Source organism: Phyllostomus hastatus, unplaced genomic scaffold (genome assembly GCF_019186645.2).
Source record: "Phyllostomus hastatus isolate PE091 unplaced genomic scaffold, TTU_PhHast_1.1 phas_contig_40, whole genome shotgun sequence".
Taxonomy (NCBI): Eukaryota; Metazoa; Chordata; class Mammalia; order Chiroptera; family Phyllostomidae; genus Phyllostomus; species Phyllostomus hastatus.
This window is the reverse complement of record NW_025333872.1, coordinates 25754826-25778188: the sequence shown is the minus strand read 5'-3', so window position 1 is coordinate 25778188 and position 23363 is coordinate 25754826. Positions and strand designations below refer to the sequence as shown.

The 23363-nt window shown below is 36.9% G+C and overlaps 1 protein-coding gene across 2 annotated transcripts in view; it reads right to left on the bottom strand.

Moving 5' to 3' along the window:
* The window catches only part of ADGRB3 (adhesion G protein-coupled receptor B3), a 719215-nt gene that overhangs the window by 412102 nt on the left and 283750 nt on the right, over positions 1-23363 (bottom strand). For both annotated transcript variants that reach the window (XM_045843906.1, XM_045843907.1), the window contains exons 6-7: positions 13456-13620; positions 12865-13029 (exon numbers count right to left, since the gene is read on the bottom strand). In XM_045843906.1, coding sequence (XP_045699862.1) covers positions 12865-13029; positions 13456-13620 — 330 coding nt within the window. The remainder of the gene's footprint in view (positions 1-12864; positions 13030-13455; positions 13621-23363) is intronic.

Here is a 23363-nt window from a genome sequence, read left to right as displayed (position 1 = left end):
GTGGCCATGGAGTACTTGAAATGCAGCCTGGAAGACTGAAAATAAATTTTAAATTGCATTTAACTTTAACTAATGTAAATTTAAATCTTAATAGTTACAATATTGGACAACACTGTAATAAATAATTATGTTTTCTGTAAAAGTCAGCCAAAACCACTATAGAATATGAAAAAAAAGAAAAATTAGACTATATGTTAAACTAAATTCATCATGCATAGTCTATTATATAATTGAATTCTATATAAAACAACTAGCCCATTTTGAAAGACATAGCAATCATTAATGTTACTATTACACCCTAATTACTTTTGTTTCATGTATACATCCAAACCTCTGTTCAATATCTTCTTCATCATCTCTTGATTTGTAATCTTTGACGTTCACTTCAATTGTACTTCAGTTTTCAGTGTTCAGACTCAAATTTTCCTTGGTTCCGTTGATGAAAAATAAAATAAGTTTCATAAAACTTCTCGCTATAAGTTTTTTTTTATTTAGTCTTGACATAAACCAATAAAGAAGCAATTTGCACCACAGACTTATTTCCCAGTAGTGGTTTCAGAAAGCTTTTCACACCTATTGTTATTCTGAAAGCACTCCTCTGGGCAATGCCCCTCCCCACCCCCTCCGTTTGACTGTGTGGTCAGAAAATCTGGTAATTGCGAGCGTTCACCACTAGATGGCATAGGTGGGCCAATAGGGTGAGACATTTACAAGGCCAGCCGCAGAAATCTGGAAGATTCAAAATCAACGTGGGCAGAGGTAGTAACTTAACAGTATACTTAGAAATATGGGTCAGTGCTTGATTTTTTTAAAGGTATACTACTAGAAAAAAAATGAAATGTCTTCTTTACATGTAGGTACAATGTTTAGTGATTAAATTAGCCTGTTACAACGCCCTTCAATCTGGCCCCTCAATCTGGCAGCTCCCACCATCTCCAAGCTCACTGCTCCCTGCCCCCCTCAGCTACACTAGCCCCTGGATGCTTCTCCGATAGTCCAGCTAAGCTCCTGCTGCCTAAGAGCTTGTGCACTTGTTCTCTCCGCCCAGGGTCTCCTCTTCTCCCCAACCCTGTGCCTTTTCTGCCTTTAATTTTATTTAATTTCATCAGGGATTTCCTCAAACACTCCCCTGCTTTATTGTTCTTCAAAAACACTTGTTACCTTATAACTTCTACATATTTTTTTCTAGCTTTCTACATATTTTTTTTGCCTCTTCCTGCTAGACGGTGAGCACAATGAAGATGGTGATTTTTCTATTTTGTTTCACTTTTAGAGTACATAGCACTTACAAGTCTAGCATTCATGATATACATGTGCATATACTTTTAACCAAAAATTACCAGATATTTTGAAAAGATTTACTTTTGATCACCCCAAGTACTGAAGATGACAGAAATGAGGATGATTCATTAATGTGGACAGTGTGTGTGGTGTGCTTGTGTATTTAATAGGCTAGCTATAGATAGTAATGTTCACTTAGGACCTGTAAGAGACAGATTAGTGACTATGGTTTTCCTAAAACATTAGTCAAATGAGGCTTCCAGAGTACCAGGTGTTGGCAAAAATTTACCTTGTAGGGTGTGTCTAACTTGGTAAAAGTCCAAGGGACCCTTTCCAGAATCCCCTCATGGGATCTGCATACATCCTATCTGGTTAAGGTAGAAGGTGATTAAATATGTAGTCCTTCTTTTCCCAACCACAGCCCTCAGTTATTAATGCCCATTTACCTACTGGCAATCATTATGGTCTCCTTAAAATAGATACTACCTCAAAAAACCACACTAATTTTTTAAATCTAGAGAGGTCGACAAGCTTTGTTTTCTTCACTGTAGATTCAGAAGCCTTGGATTCATTTTGGCTCTTAGAGGCAGAAACACAGGGTACAGATAATAAGAAAGATGACAGGGAATCATACATTCATGTTGCAAATTGACTCAGGATTTTCAGCTTTTTAGTAGTAATGTCAAATCCCACAGTACTTTAAATATTTCATCAAAAGTGATTTGGCATACTTTGAATATTATATCTTTAAAACTTACTTCAGAAAGTAGGTCTACTTATGCTCATACCAAAAGCAAAACAGCCTAGAAATCAAAATAAAAATTTATTTTCTTCCATCTCACGTTTCTGCCATTGCCAGTGGTGACTCTCATCAGTGCCAGTTACAGAATCTGTTCATTCTACAGATGTTCACTGAACTCTGCAATGTCCTAGACACCTTGGTAAATACAGCACATAAAAAGAGTGAACGGGACTAGTCAGGGTCTCTCAACTCTCCAAATGGTAAGAGAGATAATAAGTGAAGAACACACCATACAGAATGCAGGCTGTGCTCTGAGAAGTCCTGGCTGCCCCAAGGAGTACTCTATGGGAGAGCTCATCAGTGGAGAGTTTCCAGATGTCCAAATTCAGGTGTAAAAATAAACAGGAGCTAGCCAGTAAGGAAGGGGAAAGTGTACCTTAGGAACCACATGTGGGAAGGCCCAGGGTACAAGCAAAACATGGGACACCCAAGGAACTGGGAGCATTTCAGAACGACTGGAGTACGGCATTGGGGATGAGTAGAAGTGGGAGGAAGGTGGTTGATACATGATGAGGTAAATTAGTAGTTTAAATTTAAGGGCAAAGGAAATGTATTATAATGTTTTGAATGCTGAACCTGCAGTATGGAGATGGATTGAAGCAAAAAGAGACAGAAGGCAGGGAGGCCTGTGGCAATGTAAATGGTGTAATTGTGGAAAGGGCGCGGAATCACAGGAAGTGGCACGGTAAAGTGCATGGATTCAAAATCAGTCAGTAGGTGGTTTGGGCTCAGCTCCATAACTGCATGTAGGAGGTGAGGAAGAGAAATTAAAATGAAATTTGGGCTCCCAGGAAGCATGTCTGGCATGCTAGACACTGAGATCCAGCACATGAGGAGAACAGGACTTGGGAAAGAAGAAGCTGAAAATACTTCAGAGTTTGAGATTTTTGAGCCTGTCTCAGTATTATCAAGAAGTTAGTTGGTATATGGAACTAAAGCACATGAGAGAAACATAAGCTGGAGATAGAGATTTGGGTTAATTTTTTCCTGTTTAATGCTACCTATGTGCATTTTATAAATTAGAAAATGCATAATTAGCTCAGGCCACTCTCTGTGCTCAAAATGAAACTATATTATTGTGTAGCAATATGAAGGACTCTTGTTTCTTATGCCTTAGTAAAATGGAACAGCAACTCTGTTCATCAGATGAAAGATCCCACTGTTTGCTATCATGAGGGCAAAAATATAAAAATCCATTTGTAAGATACAACTGCACTTAACACTGCAAGTATGTGGTTAGCATGATACCTGAAAACAAGGTAGCAATTACTTAGGGATTAGCTGTTAATCTGTCTACTCAAAGTGATTTTCCTTCTCTTAAAAATAGCAAAAATTATACAGGGTTTAAATCCATTTGATGTGGAAAATTAGTTTTCACCCCCTTTGCTAGAATTTCAGCATTAAAGAGAAATTGATTCTAGTGTAGAGCTGTCATGCAGGTGGAAAAAGGGCACCATGCATGACCCCACATTTCAAATCTTTCTTGCCGGCCATTCACTAATTCTCGTGTCTTGGGAACTCCCTGAGCTGAGGATACAGAGGTGAATGAGATCGATTAGATGCAGTGTTCGTGCTCACACAGCTTGCAGCTCCCATTTCAGAGGCAGATCTACTCACGTGCAGCTAAGGTCTGAGGGAAGAAGAAGGGTGTTTGTCAAATGTGTTTTCTAACAGCATTCCTTATAGAGAAAATAGTTTTTATCAGTCTCAAGTTGAAAGAACATACAGTTCTAACAGCAATATTTACCTGCCACTGTGACTTAGGTGCTCTTCTAAGTGCATTCTATATTTTAATTCACCTAATTCCTCATAATAACCTTATGAAGTGATGCAAGTCTTATCCTCATTTTAAATATGAGGAAACTAAGGCAGAAGAGAAACCATTCAGGCAGGACACGGTGGATTGATGCCAGTCAAACACCTATCTCAGTCCAATCTCATAGCTTTTACACTGTCTCCAAGCATTTGCTGTATAGTAAACAAGGTATTTACATATTTTGCAAAAATTTGTTTCTAGTCTGCAAGTCAGCACGAACTTTAAATTCATTAGCAAACAATGTGCATTACAGGTTGTTTGAGTCCTTGGTCTAGACCAGCAGTCCCGAATGTTTTTGGCATCAGGGACTTGTTTCATGGAAGACAATTTATCTGTGGACTGTGGGGGTGGGTGGGGATGGTTTCAGGATTATTTGAGCCCATTACATTCAAGTGCAAGTCCTGCTGTGCAGCCTGGTTCCTAACAGGCCGGGACCAGTACCTGTCTGCGGCCCCTTGGGTTGGGAACCACTGGTCTAGGCAGTTTTATATCAATATATACACACATCTGAAATTTCTGGATTATTATTTTCTTAAGATATATATTTCAATTCAGCACATAAGGTCAGTTGTAGTTCCAACCTGTTAATAATAGTAAAAATAGACATCCACCTTTAATTGTGAAGACTAACTATAACCATAACTTTTGGTGAGTTTTAAGTTTCATATCAGGGTATAAAGAGGTTTTTGCTGGAATTGTGTTTACTGCCTTTTCACGTTATCTGAGACCCTGGTGAGGATAACAGGGCCCCACAGCCTTCTCTAGGTCACGGCGCATGTAGAAAATAACAAGGTTTGGAGGCACATTAGGGTAACTGGCAAGGCTTTCCCAAACTGGGGGCCAGCAGCTGCACTCCCCAGCTTGCTCACTACCCCGAGACCTTTGGAACCGCTGTCTGGGCACACCTGGGACCAGTTTTCGCCAATTCACAGCTACCAGAGTGCCTTCAGGAGCTCTGGCCTGAAAGAAGAAACTGGACTGAGATTTGGGGAAATTAAGAAATTTGCTATAAAAACTTACACATTTTTTACTTCTAAGATCTCATGGATTTATTTCTAAGGAAGGGAGGATTGTGCCACAAATTGTAACTATATAAAAAAGAATGGTATATGTGTTAAAAATGTCATTGCAATTCTAATTAATAGCATTTTGATAGAATAAGAGATTATAAAACATAAGGCATTACTATCATAGTCATTTTGAAACTTTTAATCATATGTTTTATATAATTGATTTCATTAGTCCCATTATAGCATTTATGATATCGAATAAAAACATTCAAAAGAGCAAGTATCTAATGACCTACTACGTTTAACTAGGTTCCATGCAGGCTAGTGGATTTGGGAGGAAGACTATAGATAACTCATTTACAGTGAGCTGGAATTCTAACTAAGAGATATAATATATATGTATAATAATAAAATATAACAAGGGGAGCACAAAGCAAGTGTACAGGGGTTCAAAGAAAGAAAATCACTCATCTGACTATGAGAGAAAGAAGAATGATTAAGCTAGGAGACATCTTTTAACAGTGTAAGCAACAGGAGAACATATATATATAAAATCTCCTTGGAAAGCTAACTAGCTGACAGATGAAGATCCCAGTATGCACTTAATTGGGCAATTAATGAGAATCTATGGAGGTTTTTTGAGCAAGGGAGCCACGTGACTAAGGCCATGAATTGGGAAGAATAATCAGGTAAACCTGTATGGAAGAGATTACAAAAGGTGGTTGTTGCAATCATATGGGTAAATGAGCAAAGAGGACTTGCACTGCCATTTAATAATTCTAATAAGTTATAGTATTTCATCTTTTCATCCTTAAAATAATCCTCCCAGGTGCATGTTATTATCCCCATTTTATACATGAGGACACTGAGGCCCAAAGCCAAACTTTGTTGGACTCTAAGTCCCAGGCACTTTGGGCCATGCTGCCCCTCCCCCACGAGCAAGCAGTGGCCAGGAGAAGAGAAAGCAGGGGCACCGGGTGGAGGGAGGGCTTGATGGAGGTGGAATCCAGTGCTAGCCCAAGGATTGGTAAGAAGCAGAGATTACTTCAGATGACAGGAATGATTCAGTGGTCAGAGAGAAACACCCTTCTGGTGACACAGTTTGATTTGATACCCCAGTTGGAACCAGCAATCAGGCATTTGGAAGAGATGAGGGCATAAAGATGCAGAGTTGTGGGCGCTTCTCACACAGGTGATGGCTGAAGAGACACAGCAACCAGAGCGAGTCAGTGCAGGGCCTCTGGGTCATCCCATGTCAGGGTGTCCGAGCAGAGGGAAAGAAGTGGGAAGAGCGATGACAAGGACCCTGTTTAGGTTTATAGTATCAGTGAACTTTGAATCCAAAAAGGGGTTTTACTAATTGCATTAATTTAAATTTTATTAATGTAAAAATAATTAAATGGTTTCTAAAATATGTTTATTTTTATTATAAAAACAATATGAGATGAAAGGGAATAAAGTGAAAAGTGCTGCTTAAGTTTTTTAATTTCAATTTCATAATGATCAGTATGTTGTAAAATATTTCTAAATTGGACAAGGTAGGGTAATATGAGATTATAACAAATTGCTTTTTAAGTTTCTGCTGTAGCAGAAGCTGTGAGAATTTTCTCAAAGTCTCATTTGATGAGAAATCTGATAAGACAAATTATGATAATAAGTATCTCCATAGCAATAGGTGTGACTAAGTCACATAAAGTACTATCTGGGATACACATTCATTATTTTAGACCCCAGTGATTCTGCCTATGAAATTTAGCTCATTTGTTGTAGAACTATAGCCTGGAGTAGGTAATAAAATGCTTTCTTATATATTTATTGAGCAACAGGTAATGTCTCTCACCTGTGGGGTATCTTCAAGTTTCAGTTCATTTCCCTACTTTTTGAATGCATCTGAGGTGCCATGGCAGAACAAGTAGAACATTTAAGATGAAAGATGTCAATACTTAGTGCCACCTATTGTGAACACCAAACTCAGTGCTTGGTTTTAGGTGAACAGCAGATATGTACACTCAGGGGTGACATTATTTGCTCTGCTCAAAAATATTCAGAGCAGAACTTGCCTTAACCTTTGAAACTTGTAATAATATTGAACATGTAATAATATAATTCTTAAAAGGGTATACTCATAACATCTGATTGCAAAAAAAATGAAATGCTAATGAATTAGGAGTGTTTTAAAAGTACTATTAGTGATAATCTTGTGGTTTGGAATGGAAAAATCTAAAGCAGGCGCCAACCTTTATATGAATATTCAATATAAAGCAGTATTTTTCCCTTTAGAACACTTGTAAAGTATATGATTGCCTAATCACTATGTTGTATACATGAAACAAACACAAAATAATGTTGAATATAACCTCTAATTGAAAAAATAAAAATAGTTTTTTAAAAAATGTAAATTTTATGCCACATATCTGGGTATCTAATAATGATTACATTTAGCTTTAAAAATGCAGTGGTCCTCACAATTTAGAAGTCTGACTTACTAAGTTGTTAAACTTCTCTCTAACAAAGACAAAATACTGTATCAATAGTGATTAATCCACCGCTTCTCCAACTGGGAACAGAGGAGGAAATAAGTCAATGTGAGCTAAGGCTTCATTCATCCTCCTCCCTGACAACGCCCCCGCCCTGCACCACCACGGAATGTTATGTAGTCTCGTGTGTGCTGAGTAGCTGTCAGCTTCGGAAGACGGGAGGTAGGGAGCAGTGCTCCTGACCAGGCAGAGAGGAGCTGGGGGTGGCAGGGCTGCAGGAGGCCTGTGTCTTGACAGTGCACAGCTTTGTATCAGATGTGTTCAAACGATGCCCCAGTTGTCTCTGCTCCTCTCCACAGAAGAGGAACAATGGGGACTGAGAGTTGCATAAAGACAAAACCACCTTTCTTTGTTCACAACAAGTAGTTAAAAGCCTAATTTTCTTTAAGTGACTGCTTTTAAGAGACCTCATTTTGGTTGAAACATGAGTGGACTAGGGAGACCTGAAATGGACTGTCTGTATTTTCATTATCACCTGATTCCAGAGACAATCCCTAAGCATTTATGAAGAAGTATACAGAAAATAAAATTTTCCATCTTGTTTAGGAGTTAAAGCAGAGGACTGTTTGCCATTTCCTCGTTAATTTTACTACCTTATTTATTTACAGTAGTCCCACCCTTACCCGCAGGTGTTAAGCTCCAAGACCTCCAGTGGATGCCAAAAACCGTAGGTAGTGCCAAACCCTATATATACTATATATATACTATGTTTTTTTCCTATACAAACACACCTATGATACAGTTTAATTTATAAACTGGGGACAGCAATAAGGGATTAGCAACAATAACTAATAATAAAATAAGCAATGCTAAAATATACTGTAATAAAATTATGGGAATGTGGCATTAAGTAAAATAAGAGTTACTTGAACATAAGCACTGTAATACTTCAACAGACCATCCATTAACCAAGAGGGCTACCAAATCACTAAGAGGGGCATAGCATCTACAGACTGGACACACTGGACAAAGGGACGATTCATGCCCTAGACAGAATGGGACAGAATGGTGTGAGAGTTCATCACACTGCTACCCAGAATGGCATGTAATTTAAAACTTACACATTGTTTATTTCTGAAACTTTCCATTTAATATTTTAAGACTGCAGTTAACCACAGGTTACTGAAACTCTGGAAAGTGAAACCACAGATGAGGGGAAACTACAGTATGTATTTTGACAGTAGCCCAGTGTAACCCAGAGGGTGATCTGCAGCAGGGTCAACATCATCTAGTAGCTGTTAGGAGGGCAAATTCTCAGGCCCCTATTAGACCAACTAGTGAGACCCTCCAGGGGCCTGGCTCAGGAATCTGTTTTTACACGCTTTCTGGGTGCCTCTTGATGTGCACTAATGCTTGAGAAGCACAGCTCTGGTAAAGGAGGACAGACACACAAAGAAGACAGGAGTACAATGTAAGTAAGCTTTGTGATTCTTTCTTCCCACCAGAGTTCAGTTAAAACAAAATGACTCAGAGACCAAATGGAAGTCTCCCTTGGCCTCCAGAGGAGACAGAATCCTGCTGAAGAGCAACCTTACAGAGATAAAGGACAGTCAGTCCCTCCCAGAAGGCTAATTCACCTAAGTGGGGAGCGGATTTACATTTGCCGTATTACAAGTTCCCAAATGCTAATGCAAGTGCACTGCAGTGTTCAAGACAAGTTTGGAATTACACACATCATCGCTACCCTCCTGTGGTATGAATGTTTCGAGTTAAATATTCCAGTAACTGCTCTATCTCTAGTCTAAATTGCTATTACTCTGTACATTTATGACATAGCTATCTTACTTCACAAGTTTTTCTCAGCACATTAAATCTGCAGGCACACTCACCATTTGTAAATAAAAGCCATTATGACTCCCACAAGGACATACTGCATATAAATTAAGTTTAACATCTGCCTGTGAATGGTATGCTCCAACTTAGCAGATAATGACTAAGGAGTAATGGATCTTAGAGTTGGAGCTATAGGACTAGCACACCCCTTCCCTGCGAACATGCAAGGAGGCCCTGGAAGCCTGGAAGTTACCAAAAGCCAATTCATCAGTAATGTCTGCCTTCTACATGAGATTAACCAGGGAATTATTGAAAAACAAAGAAACAGAGGACTGAAATTAGCATGTTATCACAGTGTAGGAATGTAACTAGATCATAGCAGCTATTTATAACTTTTCCACTATTTCAGCCCTCAAAGCCCGAGTGTGTACAATGAGACTGACATCAATGACATTATCATTTGGTGGGTGAGTTTGACCAATTAAAACATTGGGTAACTTAATTGTCTCCCTATAGCTACCCTATCACTCAACGAACAGCATATACAGGGTCTGGCAGAGGTAACACCATTGAGTGTGGTCGGGAGAGTATGTGAATGTCTCGCACGAGATGGACAGCAATTTGAACATTTCACCTAAAATGTCTTATGGTGTGCTTGAATGTGATATTGTTATGTTACAGAATTACGTGCTTATGACTCTGTAATAAAATATTTTTTGTGTAACAAAAAGGGGGCATTATTTGTGCTGGGCCCTGTGTATGTATATGTGTGGGTATACATATATATATATATATCTCATATACATATTACATATAATATGTAAAACATATATACACTGTTAAATATAAAACATAAATATAATATATAAAAATAAATATATTTTTCATCCTTCTATTTCTGTTTTCTTATGAAGACAAGAGCAATATCTTATTTTTGGTCAGTGATGCTTTTCTCTTTAAAAAAATTCCAATTTTTTTAAAATTAAAAAAATTTAATTATAGTTCACATTTGGTATTATTTTATGTCAGTTTCAGGTGTACAACATAGTGGTTAGACAATCACATGCTTTACAAAGGGTTGCCCTAATATTTCCAGTACCCCCGGGCACCGTACATAGTTATTATATTATTGACTATATTTCCTATGCTGTGCTGCTCTCTTTAATACTTTATTTTATCTATTTACCAGTAAAGGGATATATTAATCTTGATGGGAACTTTATTTCCATTTTTATAGTAGACACCATAACAGCTTTTGATTAAATCCAGATGATTAATCATTATTTTCATTAATTATCCAGACAAAGATGTGAGTATATTATATTTTTCTTTCCTGACAACTGAAGGTTTGTTTCTTGGCAAACTTGATTAATGTGTTTTGCATCCAAATTAAGTGAAGCATAAAAAAAATACTAGCTATTTTCAGCAACCTGAAGAAAAATTAAGAATGAACAGCACTAAAAATAATACCCCCAAAACCATATAATTTTAAAAAGAACATTTGTTGCAATTGATTATTGACAAAAGAAGAAAAAAATGTTTTTTCAATTTATATTGTCAGTGTTTAATCTTGGAGCCATTATGTTGCTCCATATATAATATACTTTCAAATCATATTATGGAAAGAGAAAAATAAAAATGTTACAGTTAATACTAAATATACAGGGGTGGGCAAAAGTAGGTTTACAGTTGTAAGTACACAAAACATAGTATTATAAAGCAAGCTATTACAACAATCATACCCTGCAAGTCTTCTTCCATATGAAAAGCTGTAAACCCACTTTTGCCCACACCTCTATATGTAATATAACATAGCATAATACATATAATATAAAAAGTATTTACTATTTTATATAATGTTGTCAACCTGCTTTAAATCATAAAAGCCAGCAAACAAACCTAGCAAATAAGGTACAATATCTTTTTTGTGTGTGAATAGATATGTAAAATGTTTTCTAAACAGCAGGTGGCAATCTTTTAAATTGGACTGAAGTAGCTCCATCTTACCTCTGTATATGCAGATGACAGTTTTAAAAGCCCAGTTAGGAACCCTGGCATACTTAGACTACTTTAGGTAACTTCAAATATTAAAAGTCTTATTTAATCATGCCTACTGTTCTAATACCATTTCTCCTCAGGGCAAAAAAAAAATCCGTTCTGTATAATGCTTCTTAATTCTTATGCAGCACAGGAGCAATTTCACAGTGTTAATCTGCATAGGTATCCTTCTCAGTGAAACCCTGCATGCTGACAACTTCTTACCATTCTAAATTCATAGGGCCTTAGGAAGTAACAAAATGCATTTTAGATCTCCGGTAAGCTCTGAAAAAACCTACTGACATTGTTACTATTAGATTCCAGTTTCTGATGGTATTAGACTTGAACTATGAGAAGTCATTAAAATTCTCAGTATGAAGAAATACAAAGTTTTGACCCCTAGATATCTCTGAGAATTCCTTAGTTTTTCTAAATTGAAGTAGTTATATTAGACTGAAAGAGAAATCCCTAATTTTCTCAACTGAAAAAGGAACCTTGAATGCTGCCCTTACCCTATTCCCTAGGAACCAGAAAGCCAGCAAGATCAGCTAGCTACCACCTGCAGCAACACAGCTTTAACTGGGTCTTCAAACTATCTAAGGTCAGCGCTCTCCTTCATGAATGGCTGTGATGTGTTAAAACTCCATCCCCTCATCTTTTCCAGCATGTTTATAACAATTTTGCCTATGATAGCATTCTAAAATCCTAATTTTCACTTATTTATTAAGCCCTCACTCAGTATGTCAATAATATTTTAGGAATTATACACACAATTAGGAAAGAATCTTTGTTCTATACAATGTTTTAAAATACAGGATGGGGCAAAATAGGTTTACAATTGTTTATATGGAAGATAATACAATAATTAGTAAATAGTAATACAAGAAGAAACTCCATTTCATACACTCACAACTTACTTTTGCAAAACCCTGTGTATGATGTATAATCCAGGCTTTCCTGAGCTCTCATCTTTTTCTAAGCTACAGTTAAAATCCTTTAATGTATCTGCACTCCCATTCTTTCACTACTAATTAAGAGCTATGCTTTCATTTTAAACTGTGATCCTCATAGGAATTTCCTTTTCCAGTGGAAAATGGGGCAAGGACAAGTAAACGGGGATGTCCAAGGTCATACATCAAGATAAATTAACAGCAGAGTTTACAAGTGTCTGAATTTCAACATCATCTCTTTATTTTTTTCACTTAGCTATCTAACACTTATATACTTATATCTTTATATTTCTACTATAAATAATCTAAGGCAATTTGTTTTGGTTCTTACTAAACAAATAATTAATGAAAATGGTAAAAAAAAATTAATACCCCAAGCTAGTTTAAATCCCATCCAGCCATGTTGTTGTTCAATACGGCTGCCTTAGTGTTATCGCATGCTCAATGTCATTTTGCAGCAGATGGTTAAAAAACCTGTAGAACAGTCTATGAGTATAAACTGAGGCAACTCTACACATTATGGAAATAAGTAAATTGCCACTTATCATTAGCAATCCTTCAACTGAGGAAGTACTACCCTTAACCAATGAATATATTTTAACCTTTTTTTGTTTGCTAACAAAATGTTTTCATTGGGATAACTTCAGGCTGTTCTCACCAGGACACCGCTGCTCACTGCACCTTCTCACTTCTTCGCCGGTTCCTTCGCACTGCTGCCCTGTGATCGCTACGCCCTGGCAGGTCCTGGTTCGCCTTTCCCAGCCACCATCACACGACTTGGAACAGCCACTCCAGTGACCCCACTGATTCCACTGACCATTGGCTGAAAGAAATGTGTCATGGTCACTGTCAGCAGTCTACTACGCACTGCTTTAGTAATTTGAAAATCTAAGGCCCATTACTGCCTGTTCGATTTTTATTAATCTTCCCCCATGAATAAACTTTATTGAAATATTTGACTTGCTGGTCAAATAAAGGGTGTTGTGATGAACAGAAATGTATGTTTGTCAGAATCTTTGACTTTACATTAAAACTTGTAAAAAGTACAAGTTCAGCATTAAACTTCATCAACTTAATTGATATTTGAATTAAGGCTCTCCTGAATTTTTCTTCTTTATTCATGTGACATACAGTAAAATGAGTATGAGTACAATTGACTTCATTTACTAGAAATATATAATCATCCGGCATGGTCCTGTCACAGTTTTTAAATGGCAGGCGTCCCTTAAATGTGGTAACCAGGTCTCACCTGTACACTCAGGATTGTAGCACTCTCTGCTTTCTGCCCACGGCCCTCTGCATTCAGAACCCCCGTGAGCGGCAGCAGTGCACTGCCGGCTCCTCTGCTGGGTCCCATTTGAGCAGGTCACTGAGCACTGGCTCCACGAACTCCACTCCTGCCACTGTCCATCAACTGCCAAGGCAGAAAGAGAGACTGTGTAAGAAGATCCTCCAGTAGAGAAGGCTGTGAAGAAAGCTCAAGGTAAACCTAAGCTTGAAGCACAGTCCCAGTCAAGGGACTCTAAAGGGATACATACAATGGGAAGGCACACTGGCATTAGATTTTATTACTACCCTTAAAGCTATTATTACCCTATTTTTTCACTTCCATTTCTTTTATGTGTAATATTTTTTGATTCATTTATTTCTTCAAGAATATTTATTGATCACTCAAAAATACAAGCAAGTCCTTGATGGGTACAGGGAACAGTGAATAAAGTAAATACTGACCAATAATTCACAGAGCTCATATTTTACAGAAGAAGCTCCTAGAATGAGTTAAATAATTTGTTACAAGCTAAATAGATTGATTATATAGCATTGCTACAAAGGATACTTTCAAGATACCATTAAGAGTTTGGAGAGTCTGAGAAATCTTCCTTGACATGAATTTTCAGGCAAGCCCTCAAGGATAATGGGGAAGTACCTAAGGTTAGGGTAAGTCCCACAAAGATGTACAAAGGCCCTTGGCAGAAGAAACACAGGCACTTCCAGGACCTGAATGAGGGCCACTGTGAACGGAATTGAGAGAGCCAGGTGAAGAGTTCTACCAGAGGAGGCTGGTAGAAAGGCAAATTCGAGATTTTATAGGCTTTTGGTCAACTGTGTTAAAGATTTGGACTATTATTCTCAGACCATTAAGAAGCCAGTGAAGGCTTTAAAAAGGACTCTATGATCAGATCTAATGCAGGGTGGAGAGAGAATTATGGGAGAGGGTAGGGACAGTCAGAGCTAGGTATGTGAGGCAGTCTGTGGAGTATCCTGGAAAGACTAGGGAGCTACTGGGGAGGAGGCATGGCACAAAGGTCTCATGGAAGCTGAAATGGAGGGAGGGTCAAGGTTACTCCCAGGTGTCTGGTGACTAACATTTAATAGACTCTCGAACTTGTCTTTGGGAGATTCAAATTGAAATTCATTTATTTATTCATTAAAAGGATTTGTAAGAGTCTATTACTTATCAGACACTATAATAGGAGTTATGAGACCTAGAGAAATAAAATATAAATCCCAACCTTAAAAATCTTATAACTTGGTAGAAGAATTACATTATGCATACAAATAAATACTAGGTAAAAGCAATAATGTCTTAGCATGGCACGTGAAGGCTTTCAGAGGGCAGATCACATCTATTTGGGGGATAATTATATTATGGTGAAATTTGGATAATTTAGAAAAAAAGCAACAGCATCAACAAAGGCATAATCACAAAATACAAGTGAGCCAATAAAATGGGCAAAAATATTTAGCTAATTTAGAATGCCTTAACTATCATAGAAGAGTTACAGATGCAATAGTATATGACTGTCTTCATTTTCCAATATCACCCCTTGGTTCATAGTCAATTTCTTTACAGTGAAGGGAATTCACCATGAATCTAAGTTCCAGCATAAGTTAGTGTTGCTATGAGAACCTATCTAAACAAACAAGAAAGCCTGGCAAATTATGAGTAAGTGCTTTCAACCTAATTTCATGCCTTGCAGGTAGCTATTTAAAGAAGGTTGTTTAACAGGTATCTAGCTGCACTTAATAAATCCTTTGTTATATTAAAAATCATAAAATGCCAATTTAATCATTCCATTCATGTAATTTTAGTATCTCGCTTTATTAAAAGTACCTCATGCAATCTTATTGGCTATAGTCCACTTGCCAAACAGAAAAGGAAAAGTCTAGTGAATCAATAGGACTTCATAAATTATCCATTTCCTCTCTATTTTGGCTTTAAAGATGAGTGTGTTTTTTTATTTTAGAATCTTGCTTCTCAAAGATGACATTTATTGAGCTTGCATGATACACCCTCACTGTCCTACGCATTCTGAGAAAGGTTAAAAAAATAACGCTCATGCCTGCACCTTGACATACATTTGGAAAAAAAGAAAAAGTACTTGTATTCAAATGATTGAAAACACACAAATAAATAAAAAGCAAAACATAAACAAAAATGAATGAAGTGACACCAACCCTATTCAGTGCTGAATGACTACAATAAAGAACTATGTGATACCCTTCATAATTCTGACTTTAGGTACATTATCAGTATGTTTAAATAAATGTAATAGTTACATACTCACTGGCAAAGAAAAGAGGGTAAGTCTTTCTAGTTAAGACAATGTGGAGTCAGGAATGAGCAAGTCAAATGTGGAAAAAGAAGATAATTTGGCAAGGGGTTATAATATTGATGAGGAGGGAGAAAAGACCCTGCCTAAAAGAGCTTAGAATGAATGAACATATCTATGAAGTATTTTGTTCATTGGGCTCTTCCTATAAGAAGGTTTTCTATCACCATTAGCATTTTTAAAGACATTTTTTAATTCATACATTCATAATATTAGTTGTTCAGTCCTTCCAGCTAAGGTATACATTTTATGTTCTGACTAAAGTTCAAGAGGAGTTAATATTAAGGCTTTTGAGGGAAACTTTTGAGGTTCAACACTACCATAACAATCAACAAAACACGTTTTAAATGGAAACAGTATTGTTATAGAGTGAGTTACAGAAAAGAAATAACAATGAAATTGAAGCTGTTTGAAGTGGACACTTGTGATGTTTTATTTCACCCTTAGAACTTGTAGGTCTTCTTATTGAACATTAACTGCAATATTATGAAAGAATTGACTAGACAAAGTAACTGGATTTTTTTTTTTAACCCAAGTCCAAGTTACTGGAAAAATGGAAAACTGAGAAGTCAAAAAAAGAGGAACATGTGAATTTAATTTAAAAGATTAGACAAAAGACATTATGTAATATACATGAAATGCTTTCTTTTAGTGACAAATATGGGACATTGTTTTATTTCAGGTCTTTATTTCAGCTTGATATCAAAGAATTAAGAAAACCATTAATTGTGCTCTTTTTAGAGACATCAGTCCCAAGACCTTTCAGGAAATGGTAGTGTCATTTTTCTTTTTTTCTGAATGGAGGACTGCAAGGTGTCTGAGAAATAGCAATAAGAGCTCTGTTTTGGACATTTAAGTACTTCTAATAGGATATGTGCATTATATTTCAGGGATAAATGTGGAATATTTAAAAATGAAAATATTTAGAAAATATTTCATTTGCTCTATCTAATATATACACACATACATATGTACATATATGTACATATATACATGTGCACACATACATATGTGTACACATGCATGTATATGTATATATTTAAATGATCACTCATCCAGTTAGTACAAAAAGGGACAGGGCTGATTTTTTCTTTTTTTCTGATGCTTATCTGGACTTCAAAGTGGTAGTGAAGCTGCTTCTCATTCAGCCCTGCATTCAGATCTGCTTTTCACCTCCACTAGGAATCAAGGCAACAGCAATATCAGGCCACTCTCCCCACACCCCTCTGTCCCTTTGTGCAGCTGGCTTCTGACATTTGTAAGAGACAACTACCAGAGTCATTACAAACTCACAAATTTGGAAATACCTCAATATTTTCTTTCTAAAACTGTGTTCCTATTGAAAGCTGATTAACATCTTGTCATTCTGTCAGAAAAGTGTTCCCTGATGATTTGGGGAAATGTAGACACTCTAAAACTCCTCATGGAGTCTCATAATGCACTCACAAATAAAGACTTCCAGAGAATCTAGAATATGACTGGCATTGTTCTTTTAGATCCCGGAAAAACTGATGTTAAAGACCAACCAGGCTCTGCCATCAAGGAACACGTGGTCTGAGGAGCTGTGGTGGAGACAGATGATAAACAAGCAAACGCATGAATAAACATGGATGTTTCCGCTGGAAATGTGAAGACAGAGGATAAAAGAGGGCAATGCAATAGGGAGGCTCAGCCAGGCTTCTCAGAAGAGACCAAATATAAGCTGAGTTCTGAGTCACTAGAAGCCAGAGATGTGAAGATCCTTAGAAATGTCTTTGCCAGTACAAGTTCTTGAGTTCTTAAGAAGGCTTTGTGTATTCCAAAACAGAGAAAAAGTTTGTGGGGATCAGAACGGGGGAGGAGGTAGGAGATGGGTTCAGATGGTGAGTAGACACCAGATCCCTTAGGGCTCTGTAGGCCATGTGACCAAGTACGATGAGAAAAAGTGAGAGGATTTTAAAGTAGAGAAGTGATGTGATGTTATTTTCACTTTAACACTTTTTCATTTGTGTGTGACATGGATTGTAAAATCCAGAAGGGCCAGAATGGGTATTGGGAGATGTTAGGAGACTATACCATAGCACAGAGACAAGTGACAGTGTTTTGGATTATGGTGACATTAGTGGAGACAGAATAACATAAATCAATTTGAGATATTTTCTGGATGTAGAACTGATAGGTTGGTGGTAGAGCATGGAAAAGTAGGGAGTCAAAGTTGACTTTTAGGACTTTGCTTTATTGAAACAGATAAATGCTGGAACCTTTTATTGAACTGGGTTAGGCCAGCATTCAAACAGGTCAGAGGTATAAGAACTAAAATCAAAATGTCAATTTTAAACACACTGAATTCGTAATGCCATTATAGACATAATGCAGGGAGCCCTGGATTACACTAACTTTAAAAAAAATGCCTTCCAAATTTATTTGAAATGTAATCACCCCTCCCCTCTTTCTATTATAATCCTTTCAAGGAACACCATTTAGTAAACAACAGGTAGGTAATTTCCTCTATAACATGCAGCGAGGATAAGAATCAACACTTTCTTAGGCTTTTCAATTTCTCTTCATTTCCATCATAAGCATTTGCAGTTGGGTTTTTTTAGTCTTACTTTTAAATTTAGAAACTCTAAATGCTTGTCACTTTATGAAGGGTCCTACAAAGGTAAGGAAGAACAGAGACCACCCAGGCTGCATTCTGAAGCTGAGAAAGCCCTGAGAGGCCAACCTGTCTCACCACCACGTGACCTGCTTCCTTCCCCAGCAATGCCACACTGGGGACAGTTAAAGCTTGCTTCAGCATGTATCACATTGCCAGGTTTTCCAGACCCAGAAGAATTACAATGGCAATGACTAAGTTGTTAGATTCCTGGGGTTTACTTTGTTCTATGAACATCCTCCTGCCACATGCACAGGGTTGCCACTGTGTTCACCTGGAAGAAAAACCTGTCGATCACCTATGAGGCCCATTACATCCTGAGGAACATTTTAGTGAGAATATCATTTCAGTCTATTTTCACATTTTGATCAATAACTGGTGACAATATAGGACAGTGTGAAAAACAAGGTAGATAATATACTCATCCACAGTGCCAGGAATATTTTGGGTAATAAAACCATCATTTCAGGAGCTGTTCTGGGTTGACTGTTGCTGACAAATGAAGCTATCTGTAGGAAGGAGTTGGGGGAGAAGAATTCTGGCCCTGGCTTTGAGGCTACCTAATAGACGGATGGGGAAATTCAAGAGTTCTGATTCTTCTTGCTTTGGACAGTAACTGAAGAATATAAAGCTATGTTTTCCACTTGCCATTTTAAAATAAATTACAAAAGAGAAAAATCAAAATGAAATATCATATAAAAATTGGGATTAAAAATAGAAGTTATGCAAATGCTGATATGAATTTTTAAAAATGTTGTTAAGACAAAGTTTAAATGAGAAAAATATTACAAAATAAAAGAAAGCAAGCCAGGGTTAATAAACACATTTTTAAAAACTCCTATAAGCTAAACACAAAGACCTCAGGAATAATTCTAAAAATATGAAATGACACAAAATGAATACAATTGTCATACAAAAGACTAGAAGTTAAACAAGATAAAACTCATGTCCTGGCTCATGTGGCTCAGTGGACTGAGTGCCAGTCTGAGACCCAAAAGATCCCCAGTTCGATTCCATGAGGGCACATGCCTGGGTTGCGGGCCAAGTCCCCAGTTGGAGGCATTCAAGAGGCAAATGATAGATGTGTCTCTTGGGCACTGATTTTTCTCTCCTTCTTGTTCTCCATCCCTTCCCCTTCTCTAAAAATTAAATAAAATCATTTATAAAAGCTAGAATTCAAATCAATTAACAAACAGGCTAATGAGACAGCATTTGACTTTAAAATAGTAACATCCTCTCACACAGAAAGAACCAGAGAACTTTGACCTAAGGTCAGACAAACATTTAGCATCTTCCCAATCATTGTCCTCACCAGGAGGACCCCCTGAAGAGGAACCTTTGGCAGGTCACTTTTCCATAGCTGCTGAGGAATCAAAATTTAAGTTCCTCAGGAGACTGATGCCTCTTGCTCTAGATAACAGAGATGTTTGGGTCCCTCTTTGTTCTTGAGGACCAATACCTGGTTAATTCTTTCCTCTCTTTAGGGTTTGTAAGAGTCTGCAAAGACACCTGGAAACTACAACCTGACAGGATCCACATGAATGCATTTCTCCAGTGCAGGACCTACCAATGTGACACTGCTTAGTCCCACAGACTAAGACAGGAGCCTTGTGTACTCAGTTCTTTCTGTACTAACGTGACTGAAAAAATATCCCTTTGATTTTATGACTAAGGCTGCATGTAAGAAACTGAACTAAAAATCTATCGTAATATCCTGAATTTGTTTCACCTATTTCTTCTCAAATCCTTTACTTTTAAAGTAATATTCTCATATAAGTCAAGATAAATATCCTCCACCTTATACTGTTTTATACTTTTAAAAGATTCTTCTACCTAATTTTAGTTATGTAACAATCTTTTAATATGGAAGCTTCATAAATACTGGCTCTACTTTATAAATGAGAAAAAAGGAAAGACCAATAAGTTGTCTATGTTAATATTTACAATTAAGGACTAGAACTGAACCTTAATCCATGTCTTATGAATTCCAGGTTATTGTGTTTTGCACAGAATCATATAATTAAATTCATTTATACCTATTTCAGAACATAAATGAAAACTTATTTGTCAATATTTTTTTCATTTATTTTAGGCTTCAATCTGTCACTCAATTATTGTAATACCTATCCTCTATAGTATGAAGACCTTACTACATAAAACATACCAGAATAAGAATTGTCAAAACTGAAAAAGAAGAACAAACTTAAATCATTGGTTCCTCCAATCTTCAAATACTAAAAGAGGGGAAATTTTTAAATTTAAAGTAATATACTATAAAGAAAATTACTATAATACTTGAGTCTCTGAACTAAGAATTTAGGCTTTAATTTTCTCTAAAGGATTTAATCTTGGAAAAGGCTACACCAATTTTATTTTGGGGTATATAAATAGGATCCAGCACAAATAATGCCTCTTTTTTTATTACAAAATCATAAGCATGTAATTCTGTAACATAACAATATCACACTGAAGCACAACACATGAAATTTTAGGTAGAATGTTCAAATTGCTGTCCATTTTGTGCAAGACATTCACATACCCTGCCAAGCACACTCAAGCAAACCTTACTTCTGTATATACACAATTTTAATGAAGGGTGTGCCTAGAAAATGTGAACTTTTTTTATATGTGACCTTTTTCTCCTATTGAATGTTAATAAAAATCAAAATCACTGAAAACAGAAGCCTCTAAATTGATCAAATCAGCACAGGAGGAGTCACATCAAAGTGACATCCTGGAACCAGTCTGACACAGCTAGACCCCACTGCCACTGGGAGCTGGCTCATAGCTAGGCTATGTTACCTGCTGCTGCACCTGAAACCAACTCAGAGAACATTAACATCAGACAAGGTCACTCTAAGACTGTGGTAAAGTGAGATAAAACCAGGCCACTTTGTAGACAAAATCAGTGGGTTGCAGTGTGACCTTCTCTCAGCTAATATGAGTATCACTTCTTTACCAATGAGAGGTAGTCTTCCTTCTTCCTAGATAATTAAGGTGCCCAATCACAGAATCCCAGCACCCCCCATGACATTACCAAATCCAGAGCAAAGCCCCACTTCCTTAAACCCTCTCTGAAATCGTTCAACATAAAGGTAAACATTTAAGTCTTTTCTAACACCCTCTTACTGAGGTACCCCACAGTTCCCTAGGTTGATTTTCCCTCACTGCTGAGTAACAGCCCCAATCTGTTCAACTACAGGTATTATCTTCATGGACCTTGACTGGAGTGCATTTTATAATAATGATAATACTTATACATCATTTGCTATTTACCAAGTTTTAATGCATCTTACATAATCTTCTCACAGTTCTGTGAAGGGTATTATTGAAATACTATAGTGTCTGTTTTACAGATGAAGAAACTAGGGATCAGAGAAGCAACACATACAGTGGAAGTGAGATCTAAATGTAAAGGTCTAAGTTCCTTTCACTACATCAAATCAATGTATTATTAAATATATCCAGAAAAACATCCTATAAAAATTTTGAGATGAGGACTAACTAGAAATTTGGATAGGTATATGTTAAGAAAATCCATTCAGTAGTAATTTATTGTATATCATCAGTATAAAGCTGCATGGACAAATAAAAAGGAAATGAAAGAGAATTTCCTTGACATCAAATACATCAATTAATAGTACTATAAATCTGATGCTCAGTTAGTGACTGCAATGAAAATTCAGAGAAAAGAGAAAAATAAGTTGGATTGCCAGAATTTCTAACTTTGGTGAAATAAAAGAAACAGATCACAAAGACTACTGAACATATACATATACACACCCTTCTGTGTGTGGGTAATCACACTTAATTACTAGCATACATCACAAGAGGTAGAAAATGAGGTCATATTATGTTTATGAATCAGTGAAAAACTCACAGTGAATTCCTTTTGCTGTTCTATATCTCTGGCCTACCTTCCCCCAACAGACACTGGTCTCTGTTGTCAGACATGTACACAGATGAGTAACTAATAATTTAAACTAGGTTAATGCCATATCTACCCTTCACTTTTCTATCTTTTCTCCACATATGGATCCCAGGCAAATGGTCTACTCTAACCTCAGAAGAAGTGGGAGGAAGTTGAACAATGACTGAAGAACGTATCTGATCAAAATGGCATGTCATCCGCTTACAAGCTGATATCAAAATTTGCATAAATAATACATATTTCATTATTTGATGCAAACAATACACATCACCTCTACATAGCACCCACTTCTCTACAGTGGCTACATATGTTTCTTCAAGCAGGGCACTGGAATGCTGTTCTAACATGATCCCACAGGAGCATGTCAACTGCCCGTTACTGCAACCCACATGGTCAAAGTCGGCAAAGGTGGTAAGTAGACACCAAATCTGTTGTTTCAAATGTTTCTTCTGTCCTCTTCTGGTTTTCACTTCACAACCTGCCTAGCCAAGAAGAGACAACTACAGGCCTTGACCCACTGTTTTCATTACGGATGCACTCCCTCCCACAGTTTCACCCCTTCAGATTATGACTTAGGAATGTCAGGTAGGATGGCTACACTGAGTTCTCACATCACTACCTTTCATTGAGGTAGAACATTTTTATGGTTTTCAGAACTGCATTCAAATTTCCACATGCTTGTGCCTGAATCCTATAAAGAAAGTGTAAATTTCTTGAGACCAGAGACTATATATTCTTCTCAGTAGGGTCTTACATCTTGTCTATACTTGGTGATGCTGTTCATATTTAGTGAAGACCATTTTTAGTGAAGAGCATACTTAGTGATTACTGAGAAGACAATTCTAAGAAAAAATTCAAATGTTTGCATCAGATAAATCTTACATATTTCAAATGCTTAATGCCGAAAATTTTGGCAGATAGCAAAAAAATTGGGGTACAGTACGGTATGAGTTTCACATCTTTTATAATGTAATTCA